Raw genomic sequence first — 27,989 nt, 5'->3', positions numbered from 1 at the left:
ATCAGAAGAGTCGCAAATGCGTATCCGGCTTTAGTAGTCCGGCGAGTTTTAAGAATCGGACATCATGCCCAACGTTTTTGGTAAAACAACGTTTATCAGGTAAGCTAGTCTAGTGATTTATAAAACACTAGCCGCATCTGGCAACTTCATCATTTAGGCAATACAAGGATGAATTATTTTCCTAATTTTTTCACTTGTTTCTATTGGTTTTTAAAAATAATCAACTTTACAAAAAACAAGGGTTAGTACTGCCGTTAGAAGTGGAAAGAAAACAATTATTCAGCAGTCATGCGTTTTCGCAGCTCGGTAAAAAATCGGCCAAAGTCAGACTCGCGCACAAAAAGTTCACTACCTACTGTTATAGAGCAAAAAATAGGAAAAAAAAATGTGTTTACTTTTAATGTTTATTTTAATTTAATTTTACTATTAATTTTTAAATAATACATAATATATTATTATAATTCAAGATTTTATGAAAATTTTAAGTGCCTATTTGTTGCCATTATTGATATCGAGCAAAAAAAGCCAATAAATAACGATGTTGTATGGGAGCCCCTCTTAAATATTAATCTTATTTTGTTTTTAGTATTTACTTTTATAGCGGCAACAAATATAAACAATCTGAAAATTTCAGGAGTCTAGCTATAGTGATACTTAAATACAGTCTGGAGACAGACGGACAGACCACGAAGTCTTAGTAACAGGGTTCCCTTTTAGGCCTTTGGGTATGCTAAAAAAGAAGGGATGATGGAGGGTTTGCCAGAATGAATTGCCAGGTGAAAAAAAAACAATAATATTCGCTTCTAGCGATTCGCCCCACTGGGACGAAAAATGGAACGACAGACTAATCTACTTAAACGCACATAGGCCACAAAAATATTATTATCATAAAATTTATTGTTTTCTTACACCCTGCATAGTGCAGTAATTGTCTTCTAACAGACAATACGATATAACGCTATCCTATTGAGCTAGTGAGCTCGCTCACAATCAGCGGAAGATTCTCAGTTTAGTGTAGGCGCAGCCTTAGAGCTGATAAGCATTCGTATACTAACCCACAAAAATACGTATTGAGATAAGAATTCAGTAATATTATGTTCCTTAGAAGATTTAGAACAAGACTGCATTTTAACAACAAAAAAAATGTTAGGACACTAATGCTTAACAGCGACCAATAATTATTAATCATATTTTGCGCTCATCGGCTTTGGAAATTTCAATTATGACGCCAAATTATTCAAGACTTTAAATGATCAAATTGTCCTGGTCCACGGAAATATTGTCCGGACCGGACCCTTGACAAATTGTCCACAGTTTTCAAATTAGCATTACAATTTACAAGAGATTTGGAAATTTGAATTAGTAAGTATCTATGACTAAAGGCCCAAGTAAGACTAAGATTGCTTAGTTTTCAGCCTAGGCTTTAATTTCTTCTTCAATTCGCAGTATTAATCAAAATTTCTGGTTGTGCACTTAATTTTGTTATAACTTAATATATTATATTTCCTTAATTTCCTTATTAATTAAATAATAAGTTCTCAAATTACACTCTGGATTTATGTTGTGTTTGATTTCCACTGTTGGGATGTAGCTCAGTTTGGGAGTTTCCATGGGCGTACCTAGGTCCTGGGCCAGGGGGGTGGCAAATTACCCAGGTTCTGGTGCCAGGGGGGGGGGGGGGGGGGGCAAATTACCCAGGTTCTGGGCCGGGGGGAGCAAATCAGATTTTTCATAAGCTAGGTGTTTATAAAGAATAAAAAATTAATCATTTTTAGTTGTTGGATGAACCTTTCAACATAATATGGCAATTCACCACTGTCGGAAGAAGACGAAGAATACATATCTTTGACACTTGACAGATGACAAGTGTTTGCTGGCCCTTTTTTTGCCGCGGACCGGGCTTGATGGCATTCGAGAAAAAAAAATTCTGATAATTTTTCCTTGAAAAGGCTTAATCCAGCTGGAATTTCAAGTTTTTTTCCCTTTTGGTTTTTCGATATAATCGCTGTGAACTTTTTGTGTGGTCGGCCGACCAAAGTGCATCAAATTTCAAGAGTACTTCAGCTACGCTCCGGAGCGGACCACGTGCTTGAGAAGACAAGCATCCTGCTTCTACAAGATCCAACGGGCTTGCTGCTACTGCAATTGCCTGAGGAGCACCCCTGCTGACTATGGAACGGGTGAGTCGGGCATGATATGGGTTCGGAGTGTTTTTTTTTTGAGAACTTTTACTATCCCGCAGGCAATTACACGCATTTTGCCTGTCCAATTTCATTGTCACTATTCTAAGTTTCTTTACAGTGAGAGTTTACAGTAGACGGTCCAGCTGTGCATCTACATAAATATTTGATCGAAGGTAGCAAGGAACAATTTCTTTGAAGTAGTTACATAATATATTAAATGTATTCGGTTCAATTAATTTTCTAATACATTTCTTAAAAAAAATAAGCGGTTAACTTATACATACACACAACACTCTCCTCATGTTTGCTGTACACAATTAATTCCAATAAATTATTCCTTTCTAGAAACTCTATTAAATGGTCCAATAATACAGGCTGTTTTTTTACATGCTGGTTTATTGCACCGTTCGCTTACCGTTTGCTTATTTATATATTTAAATAATTTCTCCAAAATTATAATGTCAAGTTTTCTATATAAGATTACTTTTCAGAAATGATTCCCTACCAGCAAATTTATGCAATAATACAGAATGTTTTTGTACTTAACTTCTTGTTCGGTAAGGTTTACAGAATTTTCGTCATACAATAAAAGGTTGAATTTCTGGAATTGGCTATTTTTTGGAACACTAAGGGTGGGTTGCACCAACTTACTATAACTGTAACTTTAACAATAACTTTAACTATAACTACAACCCAAAATGTCAATATTTATTGTTTTGGCAAATATTTAACACTGTCCCAGAAGTGTTATAAATGAAACAGAAACACTTTCAAAACAATAACAAAAGTCAACCCGATAGGAGGCGCGCCTAAGTTTGTAACGATAAGTGCTCATGCTAGTTGCTAATAAGTACAATAATATTATGTTCCATACTTAATGTTCAATGTTGAATACTATTAATCAGAGAAGTATTATAATGCTCATGACTAAAAATACATGACTGTTAGGTCTAATTTTAATAATTCGATGGGACAACCTGAGCGCTAGTTCATCATTTAGTGTTTTCAAGAGCTTAATAAATAATGAAGCTCTTAAAAAGCTCTCTTAAATAGCTCAATCCCAATAATTTACCGACTAAATATTTTCATTTTTCAGTAATGAATATTTTATTTTAACAATTTAAAAGTCCAGATACCTACTGTAAAACATGTATTTTTTTCTTTTACCTTCCTATTTTTCGGCCAAGTGCAAGTCAGACTCGCGCACAAAGGGTCCCGTACCGCTATAGAAACTATAGTCAAGTTTGTTCAGACTTACAAAATTGTAATTATGACCAAAATTAAAAATGTTAATTTGTGATTTTGATACAAATACTAGTGTAACTATAACGTGATATTTAAATGCGATCAGTTATGCGTGGACTTTATGTTTTGCACAGTAGGTCAAAAGTATCATACTTTTGACAATCTGCAATAAGTATATTATTCAATAGATTTTATTTTCGATGTAAAGTTTTGCAATCACCGTTTTATTCTGAAGGTAATGAAGCAAACATCTCTTGGAAGAAATTACGCGGAATAATGTAAAAATATAAGAAAATTTACAAAAAAAAAACCTGTTAAGTTTCTTATGAATTTTCCAGGGAACACTCAATCATAGGACTTTCGAGACGACTGGTTTTATGTAATATTTTCAAAGCTTTTCTTTGAAATTCCTACGTAGTTTTATATTTATAATGGTGCCAGGAGAAACTCTTTAATGTTACAAAATAAAATTATAATATTAAATATTTTTAAAGGTAAATAATAATTTTATCTTGTTTTCAATTAACGCAATCTTTTAGAAGCATATTCTTCGATGAAATAAAGATATTTTTATTAAATTTCAACCCACGTTTTAACTTTTAGGGGTTGAGCTTCGTGGAATCCATACTAATATTATAAATGTGAAAGTGTGTCTGTCTGTCTGTTACCTCTTCACGCCTAAACCACTGAACCGATTTGGCTGAAATTTGCCATGGAGATACTTTAAGTCCCGGGAAAGAACATAGGATACTCTTTGTTCCATAAAAAAGCACGGTTCCCGCGCGATAAACGAGTTTTGGCGCAACGAAGTTGCGAGCATCATCTAGTCATATTATAAAGCAATTATTGTTCTTTATGCTCCAACTTGGCGGTTATTTACTATGAAGATTCTCCTTATGTCATAGAATACTTACATTGCTTCTGCCAGTTGAAGTTGTGTTGGATCTCATGTCGCATGCCCCGCCAGAGCTTGATGACAATGAGGCAGTACGCAAACGACATGATGAAGAAGGGGATGAGGAGCAGATTCACGTCCAGACTCAGGTTGAAACCCCTCTCCAACTCCAGACTCGACCACACCTCCCGGCATTTGAATGCTGCAATAAAACATATTTTGATTTCCTTACTAATATTTATTGGGGGCGAACGAAGCAAGCAACCTAGTATATCCCACGACCTGAGCACTTTTGTGGTACACTTTACGGAAAAACTATCACGCCTATTGATTTGTGATTTAACATAGTAATTTTTATTTATAATATTATGTCGAATCGTAGATGTATTATCATCGGTCAGTCAAGGTTTGGTTACTATTAAAATATATAAAAAACGCCCTAAAAATTATTACCACGCAAGAATGCGACGCGAACCCTCACAAAGCTCGGTTTTTAGCTAGTTGTATTATAATTCTACAACTTTATGTATGAACCATCGAGGAAGTTGATTCCTATGCAATTGACAGACCAACGTTATTTGGTCGAATATGTCAATTCAATGTTAATTGTGATCTGTCAGCTGGGTTTGACGTAACGCAACCAAACTACTGAGGTCCCCGATTTGCATAGGAATCAACTTCTCTGATAGTACATTCACTGAACTCCTAAACAGCTAGACCGATTTTAATTAATCTTTTGTTCGCTTTTGAGTGGCCCAGATGTCTAATTCACAAATCAGTTAGATTCAGAAATATCTTGCGTCCTCCATTTACTGACAGTTAAAAATACTGTTGGATGTAGATTAATTTTATTTTATTTGGTTTGTCAACAATTGATTGCGCGTAATACATTTAAGAAATACAATTTTAGGTTACAATAAAAACCGTAAACAGTAGATACTATAATAATAATAATTATTATTATTATTTTTTTTTTTTTTTATTAAATAAGGGGGCAAACGAGCAAACGGGTCACCTGATGGTAAGCAACTACCGTCGCCCATGGACACTCGCAACATCAGAAGAGCTGCAGGTGCGTTGCCGGCCTAATTATTGCTGCGAATGATTTCGAATTGCGAATAATGTTAGATATTGCTTATAAATTATAATGCCCTTGTATTATCATGTATAATATGTTACGCTCAAAGACCGAAAACGCTCATTGAGCGGAAAATAGCTCACAACGCGTTGTGGTCACAGTGAAACAGCCACGACGCGACGCGAAATTCGCGCTGTGGCTTTAATGAAAACGACCACGACGCGTTTTTGCAATCACAAAAAGACTATAACGCGAAATTCGTGTCGTGGCTGATATGCTATTCGTTTTTCTTGATTTGTTCTTGATTGATTAACCGTCCGTAGGTATGGAAAATTATATTTCAATTACCAGGCAAACTTCAAAATATTTTTTTCTTTTACTAAAACACTGCATAACGTGTTTATCATTATTATTTATAAAATATCAATTTCCGAACCATAAATATTTCTGAACTAGATGTTGTTGTTTTCTAGGGTATGATTACTATACAGTAAGCAATCTGTTCTATTTCAAGCAAAATATCACGGTATTTATTAACCTAATAAAAAATGGTTGTTGTGCCTCGCTCTACATAAATAGTGTGTCGCGGCCTTTTTTGTAAATACAGTAGGGCCTCGTCCGGAGAGGCAAAAACACGACTGTTTGCGGATTATCGAGGCGTCCCGCGGATTATAGTATGCAATATCTAATGTTAATAAAACACATGTTTAACCTTAGTTTCTTTAATCATTTTTTTTAATTAATGTCGAATATTTACGTGGCAGCGACATGGTCTTAGCGATCGCGCTAAATTAACACTGTACTACGTATTACACAAAAGGCGATAAAAACCAAAAACTGATGGCGCATTGGCTCATGACAGCCCGCACCTACTCTCCGGCCTCCCCCGCGAATCCCATTCCCCAGCCGGATTACAGCGATCACCGACCAAGCGGGAGTCCGGATTACCGAGGCCCTACTGTATAATGTATATAATTATAAGATCTACAATTACATAATTAGAATATTTTATGGTTCTATCTTTTATAGTTTAGGCAGCGTACGCAAAATAAGTAACTTTTTTGATTGATTTTTTTACATCTTGTGTCCGAAAAACCCAAATATCTTACGGAACCCTTTTTGTATGGCTTGATGTAGCTTTCGAATGGTGAAAGAATTTTTTAAATCCGTCCAGTAGTTTTTGAGCCAATTCATTACAAACATTTTATACGTGGGAGAGCCATGCTTCGGCACGAATGGGCCGGCTCGACCGGATAAATACCACGTTCTCACAGAAAACCGGCGTGAAACAGCGCTTGCGCTGTGTTTCGCCGAGTGAGTGAGTTTACCGGAGGCCCAATCCCCTAACCCCTACCCTATTCCCTTCCCTACCCTCAACTATTCCCTTCCCGTCCCTTCCCTACCCTCCCGTATTACCCTATTCCCTCTTAAAAGGCCGGCAACGCACTTGCAGCTCTTCTGATGCTGCGAGTGTCCATGGGCGACGGAAGTTGCTTTCATACAAACAAAGTTTTCCTCTTTATAATGTTAGTGTCGAAGACAAATATTTGATCTTTTTGCGAAGCCGGGAAGAAAATGAAATGGGTTTTATCTACATTGAATAGGTTTTAATCGATTGAATAGGTAACGCGCTGTTTCTGTATTAGGTTGAAGTCGTACACGACTGCAACACGACTACTTTTTTAATCGGTGAAAAAAGTTTAATTATTTCCAAATAGAGCCACTCTTCCACGTGAGCGGAGAGAGGGGAATTATATTTTTGTGCTCACAAAAAGGACGTTTCTACGGATCAAATTGTTCACCCCGCCTTATTTGTAGGGTTCCGTGCCCAAAGGGTAAAAACGGGATCCTATTACTGAGACTTTGATATCTGTACGTCTGTCACCAGGCTGTGTCTCAACAACCGCTATTTCTGAAATTTCAGAAATCTAGCTTTAACTAGATTTCTGCACAGAATATGTATTTCTGTTGCCGCTATACAGCAAGTACTAAAAACAAAATAAAATTAATACTTAAGGGGGGCTCCCTATTCCCATAAAATAAATATGATTTTTTGACCCTTTTTTGCTCGATATCAATTTAAATGGCAACAGGTAGATACTTGAAATATAAATTACAAAATCTTTAATTATAATTGCACTTTGATAATTAATAAAAAAATAAAAAAGTAAAAATTTAAGGGGGCTCCTACGAATAATAAAAACTAAGGAAAAGTAACTCCGTCAAAAAGCATGCTCCACAATACTTGTCAAAAAAGTGTAATTTAGGTGACCTTGAGCGGTACTAGGCTGACGTTACATGACAGATCAAAAGGAACCAAATTTAAAACGGTAATAGTATGGGAGTTACGATTCCTTAGTTATTATTATTCGTAAGGGGGCTCCCACAAAAAAAAATCTTTTCTTTATCGGTACGGAACCCGTCGTGCGCGAACCGACTCGCACTTGGCAGATTTTTTTATATTTTATTCCGAATTCATTAAAAGTGTAAAGAGCAGAAAAGTATCTAACGGAGATACTTTTCTGCTCTTTACACTTTTTTTGCCACTTTTTAGCTATGCTCTCACCACAAAGCGTGACTCTCGTAGCATACATTTAGTATGCTACGAAAGTCGCGCTTAAACTGGTCGCACCATAATTCAATATTTAAATGTTTATGTGCACCCACACCATAATATCAGCTCTGGCGTTATCTAGAATGAAAGATTTAAGAGTAAATAGGCTTAACTTTCTCATTAAGAGAGGCTTTCGCCTTTTCATTAGCTCCTGATTTCTTGCTGACAACAAATATTTAATAGGAGGTACTATGAGATATTATATTTATACCTGTCCATTCATAGGCAAATGGTGGACGTAAGTTATTTTGTCGGGTTACGTCAAGCCCAGCCATAAAAATCCAGCGTTTCATTAGGAAAAGTAATTTTAAACCGAATTAGTTTTACTTTAAACACTAGTTTAATTAATATTAATAATCAAAATGATGCCAGTAAATGATAAAGTATAGAAAACCTGGCATATTTATTTATTTAAATCAGGCTACGTAGTACTAGTGCAATATATACCTTAAGGCGGGGATTAATCTCAATCAAAAACGATAACCTTGCACACAACCAAAGACCAAGCGTATACGCATCGCAATAAGATTCATTTTAGCTTAGCATAAAACTGTAACAACTCGGACGGATCTTCTCTATTTTTCATGTTTTTTTTTTTAATATCTTTGGAAATAAATATTAAGCAACAAAATTGTTCGGTTAAAGAAATTTTAATATAGATTTACTAACAATTTATTCAAATAAAATGTATAATTATCCTAGTTATGAGTAATACTTATATTTCGATGAAATAGAGTTTTTTCGGAGGCGAGTTTGTAAATTAATTACAGCCAAAGTATTACGTTTTATTAAAATGTTTATGGTTTAAGGTATTTTAAATATTGTGCTTTATACCTCATATTTTTAACACTTCGTTATTATATTGGAACTAGGTAAACCGGGAGTCACGGAATAACTAATTGGGGTTTATCCTCGCCTTAATGACTAACATACATAAAAATTATATACACTTAACAACTACACTTCATTCTGGAGTCTCCCGCGGAACCTTATGAATCGTAGATATAATAAGCAAGCCGTAGGTACTAGTTTCAAAATTAAATCCTTAATTGGAAATTGTCTTATATTTTGCTAAGCTAGGAGAAACAAACAAATCTTCATAATTAATTTGACTTTAGACAGTAAGATAACGCTGAATAGATTTCAAATTTAATACGAAGACACAGTATTATAATAATCTTCAGTAGTGTAATTATCGGTTTCAACTCGGGGCGTGCCAAAGAGCGATGGAGCGCATCATTTTGGGTGAAAGATTAACAGATAGAATAAGAAATAGCACGCTACGCTCCAAAACTGGTATGACAGACATAGGCAAACAGGCTGCCAAACTGAAATGGGGATTGGGCGGGTCATTCCAGCCGCATGCATCCCAACCGCTGGGCAAAGATCGCTACATAATGGTGGTGGTGAGTGATGGACGACGCCACCGTGGTCGACCAAGAACAAGAGGCGCGATGAACTTCACACATAAAAGACAGGTTGGCTTCTTATATAATACTTTGTGTTAGGGTTAACAACGTTATCCATAAAAACCATCAAATGAGCCCGTCAAAACGAACAACTTTATCTATGAGAACAACTTTTTACCTTTTAAGGATTAACTTTTAAGGATAACGGTGTTAACCCAAACAACCTGTATATTATACCTGTATATAACCTGTATATTTATAACCTATATAATGTATATTATATTAATATAAGAAATCGACAGTTTGACGCTCGAATATGTGGCACGCTGAAATGAGTTTATTGTAGGGAGACGTAGATTTTGTTGCAACAAAAACTACCGTATTATAATGTCCTTTCCCGTCTCCCAAACGCTTTTATACGTGAGAGAGCCATGCTTCGGCACGAATGGGCCGGCTCGACCGGAGAAATACCACGTTCTCACAGAAAACCGGCGTGAAACAGCGCTTGCGCTGTGTTTCGCCGAGTGAGTGAGTTTACTGGAGGTCCAATTCCCTTCCCTATCCTCCCCTATTCCCTTCCCTTTCCATCTCTACCCTTCCCTATTACCCTATTCCCTCTTAAAAGGTCGGCAACGCACCTGCAGCTCTTCTGATGCTGCGAGTGTCCATAGGCGACGGAAGTTGATTTCCATCAGGTGACCCGTTTGCTCGTTTGCCCCCTTCTTTCTTAAAAAAAAAAAGTATCTCGATATCAAACCTTTAAATCGGTTCAGCTGTTTAAGTGTGGAGAGGTAACTGACAGACACCATGCGGCTGAGTTTCAAGTTCCGAATCTCATTTCTTTTGTTTAATTAAAATGTTGTTTAAATTACACGACTCCAGTAATTTTACTTTGTTGTCTGTTCTAATAAGTTTGAGTGACACGAGGCAAGACCATTCACCTAGAATTTATTTATACGTCACAATATCGTGTTTAAATGTCACGAGGCAATAAATTTGTTTCGATATTCGAGTTTATAAGCTTTTGGTGTACGACACATTTTTATTTCGTTTCTTTTTTCCTCATAGTTGAGAAACGGTTGTCGCTTCAATCGCCGCAGGCTGACAAGCTCGTGTTGGCACATGTTGTCGCACGCACAGGTAAGCCTTCATTCGAAGCGACATACCATGAAAGAGAATCGGGGCTTAAGACGCTCCCCCTCCCGACCTCCCTACCTAGCGGAATACAGAAACAAAGGCCTGAGCAAGAAAGATAATATCACTATCGGTAACACTGAGTGGTAAAAAGAGACGTGTGATACATGACAGCAGCACTCTTTTTTTGACGTCCAGTCGGCACGTGCCGCACGTTGAAAATATAATCTCATAGAAATCATGTTCAATCATGCTTGTGTAAGTAAGTGTATACGTACACAATACACATATTTTTAGTACACAGATGAAACCAATTTCGGTTTCGTTTGACAGCTCGAGATTGTTGCTCTATTCCGCTATATTAGCTTTATGCTCCCGACACGGGAGATGCCATAATTTACCGCTTCAGAGCCTTATTAACTCATAATTTGAAAGCTACAAAGTTATAGTTTTTACTATAAGTACAGCAATAATCTTTAGCATATGAACTTGAACATTCCTTTCTCTGTTATTAATTTCCTATTTTTGTTTATTATACTCATGATATCAGCTTCCAAAGTAATACCAATTTATTTAAATTCAAGCACACATTCAGTATCTCCCTAGTATTTACAAATTACGTTTATTTGAAACACACGTCAATCGACAATTTAATTAACTACATATTTGCCGTATGATTTATTTTTAGGTCAAGTTTCAACTAAGATATAAAGTAAAAAAAGTAGGATTTTGGTGCGATCTCGGCAACGTGGTAAAATAATGTATGGTCAAGATCGTTTGCTCAGGGGATGACCTTAAGGCCTACTTATCTTAGTTCAAAACTGACCTAAAAAAAAATTCAAACGGCAAATATGTAGTTACTGAAATTGTTGATCTTTTAGCGTGTGTTTCAAATAAACGTAATTTGTAAACACTAGGGAGATAATGAATGTATGCTTGAATTTAAGTTAAAGTTGCTTGATGTTAATAATACTCTAAAAACGGTAAACTACGGCATCTCCGTAGGGGGAGCACCTTAAATTGGGGTAGATGCTTCTCTCAGTCAGTTCGCCGCTCAAAGAACAAAATTACACGCAAAGTTATGAAATATCTAATAACATTTTTATGACGCAATAAAGAAGCCACTTACACAAATCTTTGTAGTAATAAATTTAACATAATGTAAGCTGTAACATTTACAGATCCCCACGGCAATTGAATTTTAGTACCTGCTCCCAAACTTTGTGTAATTCTGAACACCATTATTCTTATCTTATAATTTTGTGATGATAATTTAAGGAGTGAAACGGTTTTATTTGAATTTTTAATGATAATATAATTATAATATGTAATACAATTATATTAATTTATTATTATTATTTTATCTATTGTTCTATTGAAAAAAGCTCAAGCTTGGTTTAACCGATGCTGATAATGATGATGTTAGTTTTAGAATGGCAAAAATCATAGAAGTTACACAGACAAGGACCAAAACTAAACGAAGAAGAAACCACGCGAAAAATATACCATCCTCATCACCTTGATGAGAGGCAGTCTTTCATCAAGCGTTTCTCGCGTAACTTTCTGCCGCGCACTGTAAATCTCTGGAATGAACTGTCACCAGCAGTATTTGCGGACCAATACGACCTGCGAACCTTCAAAAAGAGAGCGCGCCCTCCTAAAAAGCTGGCATCGCACCTGTAGCTCTTCTAATGTTACGAGTGTCCATGGGCGACGGTATGTATTCCATCAGGTGACCCGTTTGCTCGTTTGTCCCCTTATTTTACAAAATAAATAAAATTTAATAAGTAAACTACTTTAGATTTCTTAGTCTGAAATTCTCCTTTTTTCGCTTTCCTCTAGTTTTCTTTTTTAGGACTTCGATGTATGCCCGTCTGTCTGTCCGTCTGTCTCCAGGCTGTATCTCAAGAAGCGCTATGATGGCTTAGTAACTGGCGTCAGCCCTACGACTCTCGCGTAAAGTATCTGCAATTCAAGTTTGTTTTTAATTAATACTTCAGAAAAGGAAATGACATTAAATTACTGTCATTGAATTAGTTATTTATTAGTAAAACAAGAAAATAAAACTGAATATAAAAATTCAGTTTTATTTTCTTGTTTTACGTCGTGATAAGAGATACATAATATATTGTTTATCGTAACCATAGTAAAATGTCGTAACTACACCTGAATAGGCGTTATATTATTTTTATAGCAAACAATTACTTATATTATCACTAAATAATAATACTTTTTTTTTAAAAGATAAAACCGACTTCAAAATTGAACGTAATTGAGAATTAAAATTGCCTTATCTCAAAAACTACTGAACCAATTTTGATTAAACTTGAAGAATTCTCTAAGTTGAACAATACCCAAAAAGGAATCACTTAAATCGGACTTGTAGTTCCGGGGCTATGCGAACACAAACATAAAAACATACATACATAAATACATACACTTATATACATAACTACATACACTTTTGAAATTTGGCACATTTGTTCAGACACTGAAATAGACTAACATACACAAAAACTGAGCAGTTCTGGAAATATTACATACATACGCGTCGAATTAATAACCTCCTTTTTTTTGAAGTCGGTTAATAAAACTAATTGCCAGGCGGTTCGCAATTACTACCGCTCACGGAAATAGTTACTGCCGCTCTCAGCAACGAACACTTACTTAGCCCGGGCGCGCACTAGCGGCCAGGCCGCAGTGGCCAGGTCGCGCCGGCCATCGAAAGTATGGTGTGGCCGCTGGCCGCCGTACGGCCAGGTGCGCGTGGTCTATGGTTTGGCCTCTAGTGCGCCCCCGGGCTTAGCTATAATTAAATGAAGATTTTGACATAAGATCCATAGATTATCTGTCAAACTCTTCATTAAATTGAAGTTTAATCATCATTAAATGTCTCTGAGTGCGCAGTAAGCGTTTCTAATTTCACTAATGCCTGCTAAAGTTTGTCCTTCATTAATTAATAGCATGTTACTCTTGAATTTGCGAGTTGTGCAATGATATTGAATTAAGCACGAAGAAGGAGAGATAATTTATGAAACAAATATGACATTTTACTGACAGTAAAAACTAAAAAATGTAAAATTTCAACTAATCCTAATAACTTTTTAGATGTCTAAAAACACTAGGCCGTAAAAACGCGGCCGTAATCATGCCGAACTTCGGCCGCGTATTTTCGGCCTAGTGTGTGTAAGCACACTTTGCATCACGATACGCAGTGCATAGCTGACGTTCATAATTCGTAGCCGCGTCGTTTTCGGTGACTCTTTGCCCAAAAATTAATCATTATAATGTTAATCAGAACAACGGAAAATGCTTTTTACCACATTCAAATACTATACAAGTTTTTGCTTTGTTTAAAACTGCCTATCATCAAATTTCAAGGCACCGCTTGGAAAACTTCGTGTAGTTACTAATTTGTCACAATGTGTATACTGTATGTGCCTTTTGTAAAGTTTAACATGCCGACACGAATTAACGCCTACATGGCTGGTTCAAAAACTTTATTTCTATGATGTTTCATCGGAAAATTATTGAATCTCATCAACTGATAGTCACACAAATAAGAGGTTAGAGGATTGATTGATTATATAACGTGACAATACGTCAAGCTTTCATAAGGATATATCCCAATGTCTTGCTGGGGACAGCGGGATTATTTTTGGAATCAATAAAAAAAAATCCAACATGTGGGTTTAACATAAACACCTAGCGTTTTCGATACCTTTTTTAAGTAGGATACTCTCTCTATTTTTATCGGGGGTTCATGTTGTTGTGCGTGAAAGCCCATATTTTAGTTGACAATTATAAGCGCGTATCTTTCTCTTAATGATATAATCTAAGTTTTATCTCTTACTGTTCTGCCGCATCGGCTGCAACGTCGACACGACCAATATGGGCGAGTTGAGGATCACCGAGATGATCCAGACGGTGGCTATCATCTTGTAGGCGTGGCACTGCGTCTGCCACTTCCTGGACTTAAGCGGGCGGCAGATCGCGAAGTACCTCTCCAGAGATATCGCCACCAGAGTCCACACGTCCACCGACACGGAGACCGCTGAAAATAGCGATTGATTAGTTGTAATCAGATAAAAAGTCCCAAATTAATAATGGGCATGAAAATCTTCGCTAATTGTCGTAATCACGGAAACACTCGAATCTATGAAACGGAAGAGCCCCAAACAATGTTTTTGCATTTTGCACCTTGTTCGAAAGAAATAGAAGTAAATATCATAATATAGCCGGTATACTCCGGTACTCGGTGGCTGTCGCCAGTCCGTCAGTTGTCTCTATTTTTGGCGCATGCGCTTTTATTGCGCATAATATGTCCAAATCATGTCATGCCATGTCAACACCACTAACAAGTTGCTTATATTTGCTTACGGTCAAGTCGTAAACAGTTGGCGTTGCCATGGCATGACATGATTTGGACATGCGCAATAAAAGGTTTTGTGGCATCGTCTTCCGACGATCGGGAAAAACGATCGTTGCCGAACAATGACGAAAATTTCTACGCGCATTATCACTTTGGGAGCACTGTACTTAAACATATGATGCCCGCAACTCTGTTGCGCCAAAATTCGTCTGTCGTGCGGTAGCCGTACTTTCTCCAGGGCCAAAAGTTTCCTATAATATCCTATGCTTATCCTTTGTTCTATCCTTATCTATCCTTTCCCGAGACCCAAAGTATCTCCATACCAAATTACGGAAAAATCGATTTAGTAGTTTGGGCGTGAAGAGGTACTTAACAGACAAACAGACACTTTCACATTTATAATATTAGTATGGATAGTGTGGATTAACTATAGGTACCTAGTCAAACATTGATATAAGTACTACGTAGGTAGTACTTATATCTCGATGTAGTCAAAGTATTTTGCGGCATGGAATTTCGCCTAAACGGGGAGTGGAGCACCATGAGGTTTTAGTGGGTAGATCCCACGGGGAATCCCACATACCCCCACCGATGTCCCCAATCCGCCGGGGATACTCAAAGCATTTTCTCTGGTAAAAAAGTAATCAAAATATTATTTAATTTTGCAGAGAGAGTTTTATGTTTGCAATCAAATTTTATTTTATATATGCAAGCAAATAATATGATGTATTAATTGGTATTTTATAATTAAGTTGAAATATTCAACACCATTTTTTGAGATTGTATTTTGATACTTCCACTTTACTTATATCATTGTAAGTCATATTGAGTAACCAAAATCCTAAGTCAGCAAACACATCTAACATCCCGCATGACAATTCACGCGTACCACCGTGATATTATACCTATCCACCATGAAAAACATTTGAAGAGATAACAAAAGCAAATCTGACATATTCTATTATGATCAAACAACCCATATAGCTCACGGAATTGTTCTAACTGACAAAACAACGTGTAACAAAAGAAAATATTTGATCAAAATGAAGAGATCATTTGAAATTGAATCGTGTTTTGGGTGAATCCCCCCCTGCCTCCCCCCTCCCCCGCGCCGGTATCTGTGAAACCGACATGTGCTTCTTTTATTTCTCCCCCCGCACGTTTCCCCAAAATAATAAAATGACGTTGATCTAATCGAAATCACTCTGTTACCACAGTAATGACCGATTTACAATTGTTTATATAAGTAGATAAATATGTCTAGTATTATAATAGAAGTGCGTGATGATGATTATAAAAAATAATATTGATACGCATAACACTAGGCTGCGTTTCCACTGAAGCGGAGCGGAGCGGAGAGGAGCGGTGAAAAGTGCTCAGTGTTTCCACTGAAGCGGAGCGGAGTTGAGTGGAGCGGAGCGAAGTGGAGCGGAGCGGAGTTGAGCGGAGCATACTTTTGGAATAGCGCATTTTTGCGCTTAGTAACATTCAATCTCTCAGAAAGACCATACGTCATGTTGTCGTATAAAAAGAAAGAAGCTATAATTTTATATCTTTCTTTACTTGAAGATGAAGATAACGAGATCTCGCTCCGCACCGCCCCGCTTCGCACCGCCCCGCTTGGCAACGCCCCGCTGTACTCCGCTCTGCACCCCGTTGTCCTCCGCACCGCTTTGCCTCGCTCGGTTGCGTTTCTATGAATATCTGCTCAGCTCCGCTCCACCCCGCTCGTGCTGTTTCCATTAAACCGGAGCGGAGATTTCGAGCATGGTGATTGGTCAATTCGGGCACCGCTAAGCTCCGCTCCGCTTCAGTGGAAACGCAGCCTAGCCTCTATAATCCCAGTGTATTACATTCGTTCTTCGAGGCTCAGGATAAATGGGAAACCGAGTATATTAAATTACTAAGCGTAGCAACTAACAATAAATTCGTAGACAGTAGTAGCACATACATTTTCTTACAAGAATAAGCAAAATGCTTTTGCCCATAAGTAAATCTTGAGCTACGGTCTAATGGCGGCTCTCGACATAGGCGAACGCGTTGGCCAACGCGTCTGCAGACGCGTTGGCCCAATGTGTAGAACGGGCGTTCGCGCGTTGGCCGTAGGTATTTAGACGTTGGCCAACGCGCGAACGCCCGTTCTACACATTGGGCCAACGCGTCTGCAGACGCGTTGGCCAACGCGTTCGCCTATGTCGAGAGCCGCCATTAAATTAATATGAATATTAGCAATTCAATAACATATATAATAAGCCCTAGTCCTAATGACCGTATGTCAAAATTCCTAGATCATTGTGGCAAAGCCCTTTTGTCTTTGGAACATCTGCGAAGTTCCAATGTTTGCAATAGAACGTTAGGGTTCGACGCAAAATCATCTGCTACAGTACTTAATGTCTTAGAGCTTATACAATACGAGCTTTTGCCCGCGGCTTCGCTCGCGTTAAGAATTATTATTATATACAAACTTTCATCCCCTATTTGAACCCCTTGGAGGTGGAATTGATCAAAATCCTTTCTTAGCGGATGCCTACGTCATAACATCTACTTGCATGCCAAATTTCAGCCCGCTCCGTCCAGTGGTTTGGGCTGTGCGTTGATAGATCACCATGTCAGTCAGTCACCTTTGAGTTTTATATAATATTATCTGTGTCCGCTACCCAAGCCAGATGTTGTCGATTTTTAAGCTATAGCATAGCTTTTAGGGCTGTGAGCCCGGCAATCGTATCAAGACGTAAAGAAAATAAACCTAACGGTTAATGCCCACACAGCAGTGCGGCATCGTTTAAGGTAAACTTTAATGTGTTTGTGCGCGTGCGACTAGTCGCACGTATCATAATATCATATCACCGCAGATATCTAGATGTATATTATACGAATCATAATTGCATTGGAAGTTAATAAAAAAAGTTTTTTGCAGTTGTAGCCTTACCCCATGTGCTACGCGTATTTTTGGAACTTTTTACATACTTACCCCTAATTAGATAAATGAGCCATAATTTTTGTAATCAGCCCCCCTTTTTAATAAAGTGGTTTCCTGAAAAACTCGAAAAACCGATTCGGCTGGGGTAACGATTATGAACGTTACTCCAAAAAAAATTTTAAGGCATATTTTGAGACAAAAACTATTTCAAGTTTTGCAGAGCGTATTTGAGGGTACTGAATTTTTTGTAGATTAATCCGTTCTGAAGATATTCAAAATCCTAATGGGGTAACGTTTGGCGACATGTCTGTCCTGACGGAATAGTTAGGAATGGTTGGCACATACATACCGCCTATACAGGTTAATGTTCGGGAGAACACCGTTATCCTTAAAACCGTCAAATAAGCCTATCAAAATAAACAACTTTTTCTATAAAAACAATGCTGGGAAGTCAAAAAAAATGCCGTCTTCATACCCATACAAAAAATGTTGACGGGCTCATTTGATGGTTTTAAGCCGTTAGTGTTCACCCGAACAACCTGTGATATATTATCCTGGGGTAATCCCATATATTGTAGGTAGACAAGTTTCATTATTTCCAAAATCAATTTTGGATATTAAGATTAACAGACTCAGGGGGATAATTGTGAAAATAAAATGACGGTCCAAACTGAAATAACATTGCATTTCAACAGTCAGAAAGTCAACTGCTTCAAAAGCTAAAATAATTGTATATTATTCATTTCTGTAAATTGGAATCAGCAATTTCATTTAAGGCAAAAATATGATTGCATTTTTTACTATTACATTTATAAAACCACTTATTGCATGCTGTATTTTAACTTTTTAATAATATACATATTTATAAGCTGGTATCGTGGGTCAAATTTGACCCAGATGCAAACATTTTTAGTTATTATTCTTTTAATATTCATGGTACAAGACTAGTGCTCGCTTCTACGTATTCTCAGTACGTCGCAAGCTGCGGCGGGGGGCAAAAGTGCAGTGTGGTGACCATTATGGAGGAATATTATTATATGGAGCCGGATGGGTCACATTTGACCCACGACACCAAATACGTAACTTTTTTCACTGACTGTGATTTCTAAACTTTTTGTTTTTAGTGAAAATTTCTACAACAATGGGAAGATTTTTGAACGAAAGACAAATTGAGGAGTTGTTGCACGACGTAAATGATGATTAGAAAAAAAAGGAACAGCCGGAAAAAAAAGACTGAAATATGACATCATATTACTGTTGGTTAAGGTTTTTGATTGTCATTTTTTTAATATTGGCTTAAGCATTACACTTTTTTGTTTAAAAGGATATAAGAAGTGCCATTAACTTATTTTTGTCTAAGGTTTTCTAGAATTTATATTTGTTTATTTCATTTTAAATACACTCTTATTAAAAAGTTCCAATAACTTAGGTAAGTTACAAATTCATGTAGAACTAAAATATAACTTTTTAAGATTCTAAAATAAAACTTAGATAATTTTGTAAAAAACAGGTTTTTTAATTAATTTCTATCCCTATTTACATAAATAAAACAATTGCATACGTACTATAACAGATTTTTGGTATGGGTCAAATAATACCCACGATGCCAGTAGTGTTGCCAAAAATATCGATACCAGCCAAGGGATATAATTATGTTAAACAAAAAACTTGGAAATCGACGTAGTTAGGTACATACAAGCGGGAAAATACGAAATTAGCAATAGATGTTATAATGCCAAGTTATAACAGCTATATTTTGTGCGTTCTAAGATGATATGGGTGACAGTTCTCATGTTCCTTGCTACGGGTTTTTTTACAAGAAAAACAAAATGTAATAAATTATATTCCATCTACAAAAACAAATGTTTTCTATAATTGTAAATGAATAAAAATGAAAAGTTGCTAAATGCTAACTTATTAATATAAAACTATATTTTAACTGTGAAATAGGAGTATAAAATTATTGTTACGAAAACATTTGAAAAATGTCAGATGCATGAAACGGAACCTATGTCAATAGAGATTGACACTGTTGAATCGGAATCAAGTCGATAAAAAAGGGCGGTCATCTTAAATCGCCGGCACCACTGAAATGTCAGTACGAAATCGATAATTTCGATTGTAATTCCTTTACGAAGTGATTCGATATTTTTAAATTATCGATTAATTTTTGTTAGGTAACTTCCCTACTATTGTCAATTATAATGTGTCACGCATATCATCATAAAACGCACAAACTATAATGGTTAGAAACACACAAAATATTGAAAACAACAATCACAATATTATACTATTTACCAGATTTTGTGATCCTGAATATTAGATTTGTTTTACTTGCAAAATCAAATCACTAACTTAAACGTTACAAGAAAAATTATGTGAATTATAAAATGGGATCTCTATTTTCAGGAAAATATCAATAAGGATTTTTCGATACTTTTCAAAATATTATCACTCGATCTAATTTTTTTCATTGCAACTGAACAAACCATCGTGCGGTTTAATCAGGCCCCGCGGTCGCATTTAATCTCATAAACCACTCTCTCCACTAATATAAAACTTGATTAAATACAAATTGAGGAGCAATCTTAGTTATATAATCAACAAATATTATAAAATAATTCTATCATCTATCATCAGAAATGAGAAATGGCTTTTTGCTAAAAACATAATTAATACAAAAAATGATTATCGAAAATATTCAAAGAAAAACATTTCTGCTTCCTAAATACTATACCGCGCTGGTGAAAATCCAAGTAGGTATAACAATATTTTAATTGAACTTAGTAAGTATTAAGAAACAGAAGAAAATGTTAGTCAGGTGTATAATAAAGGCAGCACGTGGCTTGAAAGCCTTAGAACTTAATCACGTTGGATTGCAGATATTACAGCCGACCAACAAGAATAATTATGACGACATACATTATCATGATGTGGACACCGAGCAGCTGTCACTCAAGTAACACTTTACAATATGGCGGCGTTAATTAGTTAAATATATTATTATATTATATAATGTTAGGCCCCGTTTCAGCCACTTGGCAAAAAGCATCGTATAGCTGTATATAATTAATGATAAATGATATTATTTAAAAAAATATATACCTATATATTATTATAGTCCATTGAAATGTTACAATTTAAGGACCGAATATTGAATTAATTACGCAATTTTATTTTTTGGACATGTAGGTATCATAATATGACTGCCGTGGTGTGAAGCGTCCATAGATATTATATGAAAAGTGACAGCGTATGTGTTAACCCAATAAAGGTTTAGCCAAAACGTAAAACTTTAAAGAAAACCTAGATTACTAAAAAGAGTAAAATGATTTTAAAAGTTAAACTCACTTCTCGTCACGTCTGTCCGTCTGTCTGTCTGTTACCTTATTACGTCCAAACCGCTGAATCAATTTCGCTATGGAGATACTTTGATACCCGGAAAAGGACATAGGATACTTTTATCCCGGAAAAATGCACGGTTTCCGCGCGTTTAACGAAATTTGGCGCAACGAAGTTGCGGGCGTCATCTAGTACTGAATATAGTGAGACGAAGAATAACACCTCCTCCACACACACTATTTTCTATGAAGTTTTATGACAAGTCTCGTGGCTAAGACATGCCGAAGATCCGCGGCGGAAGTTCGGTGAGATTCCGCCTGCAATGTATCTTAAATTACCGATGACACACCATGCCGAAATTCCGTCGATTGTATGCGTTTGACATTACTGACGTAACTATGCCGAACTTCCGCCGCGGAACTTCGGCATGGTGTGTTTAGACAATTAAATCCAGCAGTCCGTTAAAAATGTATCCTATATCTTCTATCAAATACTTGGAACACTTCGTTTGTGAATAGAAAATCGTCAAAAGTTAATTAAAACAGCGAGTAAGTCGAACGATATTTATCTCTGAATTTCCCCTTACTTAACAAATTGGAATTATAAATGTGGAGTTAATTAAATAGAACGGTGTTGCAAGGAACGATTTCGTTTAACCAGTTACGCAACAAATATTGTGTTTTGAACATTGATTTGGAAAAGTTTTCTCGTTTAGCTACTAATATGTTCTCGTATGTTTAATTAGAATGTTCGTAAAATCAGACTTTCACATCTGAAGCACAATTTAACGTTCTTACGTGAAGGAAAACATTGTAACCCGTTGGTTCAGTCCACTTGTCTAGACTGTAGATGTTGTAAAAAGCCTAATTAGGGTACGTTTTCCTTTTTTAAAATAGCTTTTACTTAAAAAAAAAGGCTAACCTTATGTGTCATTTTAAAAAACTGCACCCGTTACAATTTCAAATGATTCGTTCGGAGAATATCTAAACTGTAAAAGAGCCACATTCTGACGTGGGAGAGCCATGCTTCGGCACGAATGGGCCGGCTCGACCGAAGAAATACCACGTCCTCACAGAAAACCGGCGTGAAACAGCGCTTCCGCTGTGTTTTGCCGAGTGAGTGAGTTTACCGGAGGCCCAATCCCCTACCCTTTTCCTTTCCCTACCCTCCCCTATTTCCTTCCGTACCCTCCCCTATTCCCTTCCGTACCCTCCCCTATTACCCCTTAAAAGGCCGGCAACGCACCTGCAGCTCTACTAATGCTCCGAGTGTCCATGGGCGACGGAAGTTGCTTTCCATCAGGTGACCCGTTTGCTCGCTTGCCCCTTTTTATTTCATAAAAAAAAAATAAAAAAAAAACATGGAGCCTATGTTTCTTTTTATATTATTACGGACGAATAATCAAGTAAAAATTACCTTGTAAGAATGGAATTAATTTGCACAGAGTTGCACCGAAGAGGAATCTTCTGTATATTTGTCCCACCAGTGTGAAAGGGAGGCAGAACACCCCTAATAGAAAATCCGACACCGCCTGCAAAAAAACAAAACTAGATCAAAATCGGTCCATCCGTTTGGATGCTACGATGTCATTGGACACACACACATACACAATAAAGACAAACTGGACAAGTCAACTAAAACACCCCTTTTTTGTCTTGAGTTAAAATGTCTGCCGCGGTTGATTATAGGATTAGGAATTAGGTTTTCGTAGTTCGCAAATTCAAAAGTCCTAGGCTCGATTTATGTGATGTCTCCAATCCGCCGGGGATGCGTAACGCAGTTCCCCATGTAAATAAAATAAAAAGGCTCGATTTATGTGTCAGCGTGTCCGAGCGGCCTTGCCGCTACACAAAGAGATTTCAAGCGTATGTATGTAACGATTTATTGAAATATACAATAAGCTTGTGATCTCGTTATGATTTGAAATTTGTGAGTTGAAATTGATGTTGCCTTAGATGAATGATTGGTCTCGCGCGTGCGCTGTCGAGCGCGCGCCAATCATATTTTATCTGCGGATGTTGCCTTATATTGTTGTAAATCATGAGATAAAGATGCAATTAAAATAAATAATTCAAAGCTTCTAATATAAACAGTGAATCATTTTATTAATTTAAATTATCCTAATTTCAAATTAATTACAACTCTTCTATTCCATGAAATCCAAATTATTGAATTCATTTACAATTCGCAAATGTAAAACGGTAGCAATAGGCATGATAACTATTTTTTTTTCTTATCGGTAATTGAAGGACACTTAAAAAATAGAAACATCGTTGAAAGAATGACTCTGATAGCTTAAAAATTCACCAAGATATGACAATTCAAATATCTCATAAAAAAGACCTGCCCGAAACGCTCCATACAAAGTGTTACGAAAGACTGACGTCAGTCTTTCGTAGTTTGTACGCATCGGGAGACAACTTTGTTCGACAGGTATATTAAATATTGCGTTTATAAAGGTGGTTTCATAACAAAAGTTGTTTTTAATTGCATAAGTTATCGAATTGTATACAAATATTATGAAATTTAATTGAAAAAAAAATCGACTTGAATATCCAACTTTAAAGGCGCATAACAAAAAAAATACAAATGCTATCAAGCTGAAATTTTGGGAACACTTATTTTTTACCGTGATTTCTTTATTTTATTAACAAAATTCGCTAATCTTTGACCTTGTCATCATCCCTATTAATGCTCATTATCTAACAGTATTTCTATTTGTGGCCATTTTGATTCTAAGTTGATTCTCTCATAAACTGAGTTATAGTTTTCAAAATCAATGATGATTTGACAATTAAATTCGGCAGTAAAATGACAGTGGTTGACATCCTGTCCTTCAGAAATTATATAGGTGTTAATTCTTTGCATACGAATAATAATAATCGGTCATGTGCAAGTCGAACTCGCGCACGAAGGGTTCCGTACCGTTATAGAGCAACAATAAGCCAAAAATTTTATATTTTGTATGGGAGCCCCCTCTAAATTTTTATTTTACTTTAATATTATTATTAATTATTAAAGTAGATATTATATAATTAATGCCTTTGTGAAAATATCAAGTGCATTACTTACGATTGAATAAGCTGGTATCGATTTCAAAAGGATGAAGATGTATAGAAATAGTTGAGGATTAGTCGAATTCTGCAGGCACTTTAAAAAATAAGAATTACTTGATCCTTTTTAGATCAACTTTAAGAATGTTACCATGGATTTACCTTATAATAGAACCTGACTTGGGCTCTATTATTCGCAAAAAAAACAACAATACTAATTTATTTCATTGAATAGAGACAAATATTATCAAATTTTATTTGGAATATTATCAGTTAGGTTAATTTTAAATTAGAAACAGTTTTTAACTAATAACTTATATTAATTATTCAAACAAGCAATGCTTGAATACTGATTATAGTATTAATGGTTAAAAATTCAAAAAGATACAACAATTAATGATGTGCAAATATCGCCAATTTTACTAGTTAATAAAATATATTTACTATGCTGTTAAATTTACAAGCTGTTAAATTTTAAAACTTTACTGTGTAGTATATATCCATTGCAAAACGCATTACGCAATGAAAGACAGTCCTCAATCTTCAACCCGGCGGCAATATGGGATCGTTTATATTAACAGCCGGATTGTTCACAACGCTGCTAACATTCAGATAAATAAAAAAAGGAATGAAATATTGATCGGAATAATTTATTATATAAGTAGATTAAGCCAAAATTTATAAAGGTACTAGCTGTACCGGCAAACGTTGCTTGTCCATATAAATCAAGTATTTCACCCATATTATTTTATTTAAGTGACTAAATAAGTATGTTACCATGACGGCTCCAACGACTTTCATGAAATTTAGTATATAGGGGGTTTTGGGGGCGATAAATCGATCTAGCTAGGAATAATTTCTAAAAAAATGTCATTTTTATCGGATACCGAGCAAAGCTCGGTCAAACAGCTAGTAATATATTATATACTATATAGATGTATCCTAAATTAAGTTCCCAAATTCTCGTATAGAGGTATAATATTATAACAAACTAGTTGGTGCCCGCAACTCCGTTGCGCCAAAATTCGTTTATCGCGCGGGAACATCCCATGTCCTTTCCCGGGACTCAGAGAATCTCCACACCGAACAGCAAAATCGGTACAGCTGTTTGCCGAGAAAAATTAAAATTTTCTGGGGCTTTCACACTAATGTGACCAACTCTTCTCACGTAAATATCCTATGAATATAAAAAAAACCGGCCAAGTGCGAGTTGGACTCGCCCATGAAGGGTTCCGCAGCAGCAATAAGGTTTATTTTTATAAAATTAAAAGGGTTTTGATTTATTTTTATGTTTCAGTTGATTTAATGAAAGTTTACCATTTATGACGTATAAAAAAAACGACTTGATAGATTTCGTTCAAACCAATTTTCGTTGGTAGTTTTTATAGTAATGTACATCATATATTTTTTTTAGACTTATCATGTTTTAGAAGTTAGAGGGGGGGGAGACACATTTTATCACTTTGGAAGAGTCTCTCTCGCAAACTATTCAAGTTAGAAAAAAAATGATTTTAGAAACTTCAATATGATTTTTAAAGACCTATTCATAGATACCCCATACGCATAGGTTAGATGAAAATTTTTTTTTGTTTCAGTTGTACCTATAAATTGTACCCCTAAAATTTTAAATAATTTTTCCATTTTTGTATCAAAATCTTAATGCGGTTCACAAACTACATCTACTTAGCAATTTTCAATAGTAAAGCTCTTATAGTTTCGGAGAAAAGTGGCTGTGACATACGGACGGACAGACAGACAGACATGACGAATTTATAAGGTTTCCGATTTTTGACATTTGGCTACGGAACCCTAAAAAGGTCCCATTTGATAGCTAAGCTTGTAGACTACGCTTACACAGACAATATGTTATGAATTTCATGGAATAAAACATAGAGAAACCTAAGTTTAAGAAAAAAAAAAATATTTTTGAATTAATTACTTTTTGTAAAAAAATTTGCACATTACTAGTTCTTTTTTATTTTTAAAACATAGAGGAGGTTTTCATCTTAAATAAATTCCTGTACATCTATGCTCTAAGATAGTTTAGAAGTTATAACGATTTTCTTATGAGTTCTGACCAATACGGTCAGATTAGCAGGAGAGCCAGTGGATTTTTTCTTTAAAAAGTTGGAGAAAAAAATTGATAGCCTATTTGTCAATAAAACATTATGCCATACATCTGACATCATAACAAGGATCGGGTGTTGGGACTTGGGATATATTGTATAAGTACATTATGTTGCCCACTATGAAAAACAATAGCTGTTGTCGTTAAACGTACATTTTAAATAACAATACACAAACATTTTTTTTTTTTTTTTTTTTAAAGAAGGCAGGTCACTGTAGCCCTGACGTCACTGCGACCCACGAGGATCTATTGTGACTCCTTCGCACTAGAGTATCATCCCCAACCCTATACTGCTCATAAATTGAACGATATGGTTGGGGTTGGTGCCACGAATTTCCTCTGTGGACGAGTATTCGTGGCGACCAAGGTGCCTGTTCCTGCTCTGTAGTAGAGCAGGGCAGTCGAGGAGAAGGTGAATAGGTGTTTCATCCTCCTCCTCACAGAATCTGCAAGTCATTATGCTACAAATACCCATTCTGTTTAGGTGTTTGTTGAGCTTGCAGTGCCCAGTTAGGCTTCTGGTAAGGATTTTTAATTGGTTCCTACCCAAGGTGAGCACTAATTCTGATTGTTTCTTGTTGAAGTCAGGAATTAGTGCCTTGGAGTGTTCAAGGCCAGGGGTCTCAGCCCATTGCTTCCTGCATAGTCTGTGACCCCATTCCTTGAGCACTTGCCTTGTGGTACTGGGAGTTATACCACAGAATGGTTCTGGACCATATATGAGACTCTCGGCCCCAAGCCTAGCCAGCTCGTCAGCGGTTTCATTGCCGGGGACGTTGCTGTGGCCCGGGACCCATACTAGGCGGATGTTGTTGTTCCTTCCCAGCATGTTTAACGTCTCAATGCATTCCAGAACTAATTTGGACGAGACTTCTGCGGCAGTCAGTGCTTTAAGTGCAGCTTGACTATCGGAGAAGATAAAAACGTTTTTATTAACTAGGGCCATCTCCAGGCTTTCTAGTGAACAACCGAGGATAGCGAAGACTTCAGCCTGAAACACGGTCGCAAGCTCCCCCAAACAGGCGTATTTGCCTTTTGGTGGCCTGCCCCCGTAGATTCCGGCTCCCGCACGGTTGTCTTTCCTTGATCCATCCGTGAACCAAACTATGTCGCTAGGGCGGACATCGATTGGATTTTTCCTTTCCCAGTCCTCCCTGGAAGGTATAAAAACCTGGTACTGCTTCGAAAAGCTATACACCTTGATCATGGCATCTGATGGCATGGCCATGATAGGTGATTCACTGAGAGACTGTTCCAGCTGTCGAAATGGGGTGGAGACCCAATTCGTCCCACCCGCCGTCCTGGCCCTGATACACAAACATACGTTGTAATAACTCCTTTTGTCTTTCTAATGCTCTATATTTTTTTAAACGTGTGTTTTAGCACCCGTAAACATAATATTGTAAATTGATTCAGTAGGTACCTTCGCAGCCTATTCAGTCACAACAATAGTACTTATGTTCAAACGTGTGAAAAAAAATTACATGTGTACTATCAAATTGACAATACTTTAGGATGTATTACATGTCTGTCATAATAGTAACAAAGTGAACAAGAAGTGCATTCTATGTGTTATGCGTATTTTTTTTATGAAATAAGGGGGCAAACGAGCAAAC

At 36.5% G+C, this 27,989-nt stretch overlaps 1 protein-coding gene across 1 annotated transcript in view; it reads right to left on the bottom strand.

The window, feature by feature from the left end:
- The window catches only part of LOC121728735 (cholecystokinin receptor type A-like), a 79,953-nt gene that overhangs the window by 41,204 nt on the left and 10,760 nt on the right, over positions 1-27,989 (bottom strand). Inside the window, exons 3-5 of the mRNA XM_042116975.1 lie at positions 22,609-22,723; positions 14,412-14,612; positions 4,343-4,525 (exon numbers count right to left, since the gene is read on the bottom strand). Coding sequence (XP_041972909.1) covers positions 4,343-4,525; positions 14,412-14,612; positions 22,609-22,723 — 499 coding nt within the window. The remainder of the gene's footprint in view (positions 1-4,342; positions 4,526-14,411; positions 14,613-22,608; positions 22,724-27,989) is intronic.

This window comes from Aricia agestis, chromosome 7 (genome assembly GCF_905147365.1).
Source record: "Aricia agestis chromosome 7, ilAriAges1.1, whole genome shotgun sequence".
Lineage (NCBI taxonomy): Eukaryota > Metazoa > Arthropoda > Insecta > Lepidoptera > Lycaenidae > Aricia > Aricia agestis.
The sequence above is the reverse complement of the archived record's forward strand: the minus strand, read 5'-3'. Positions and strand labels throughout refer to the sequence as shown.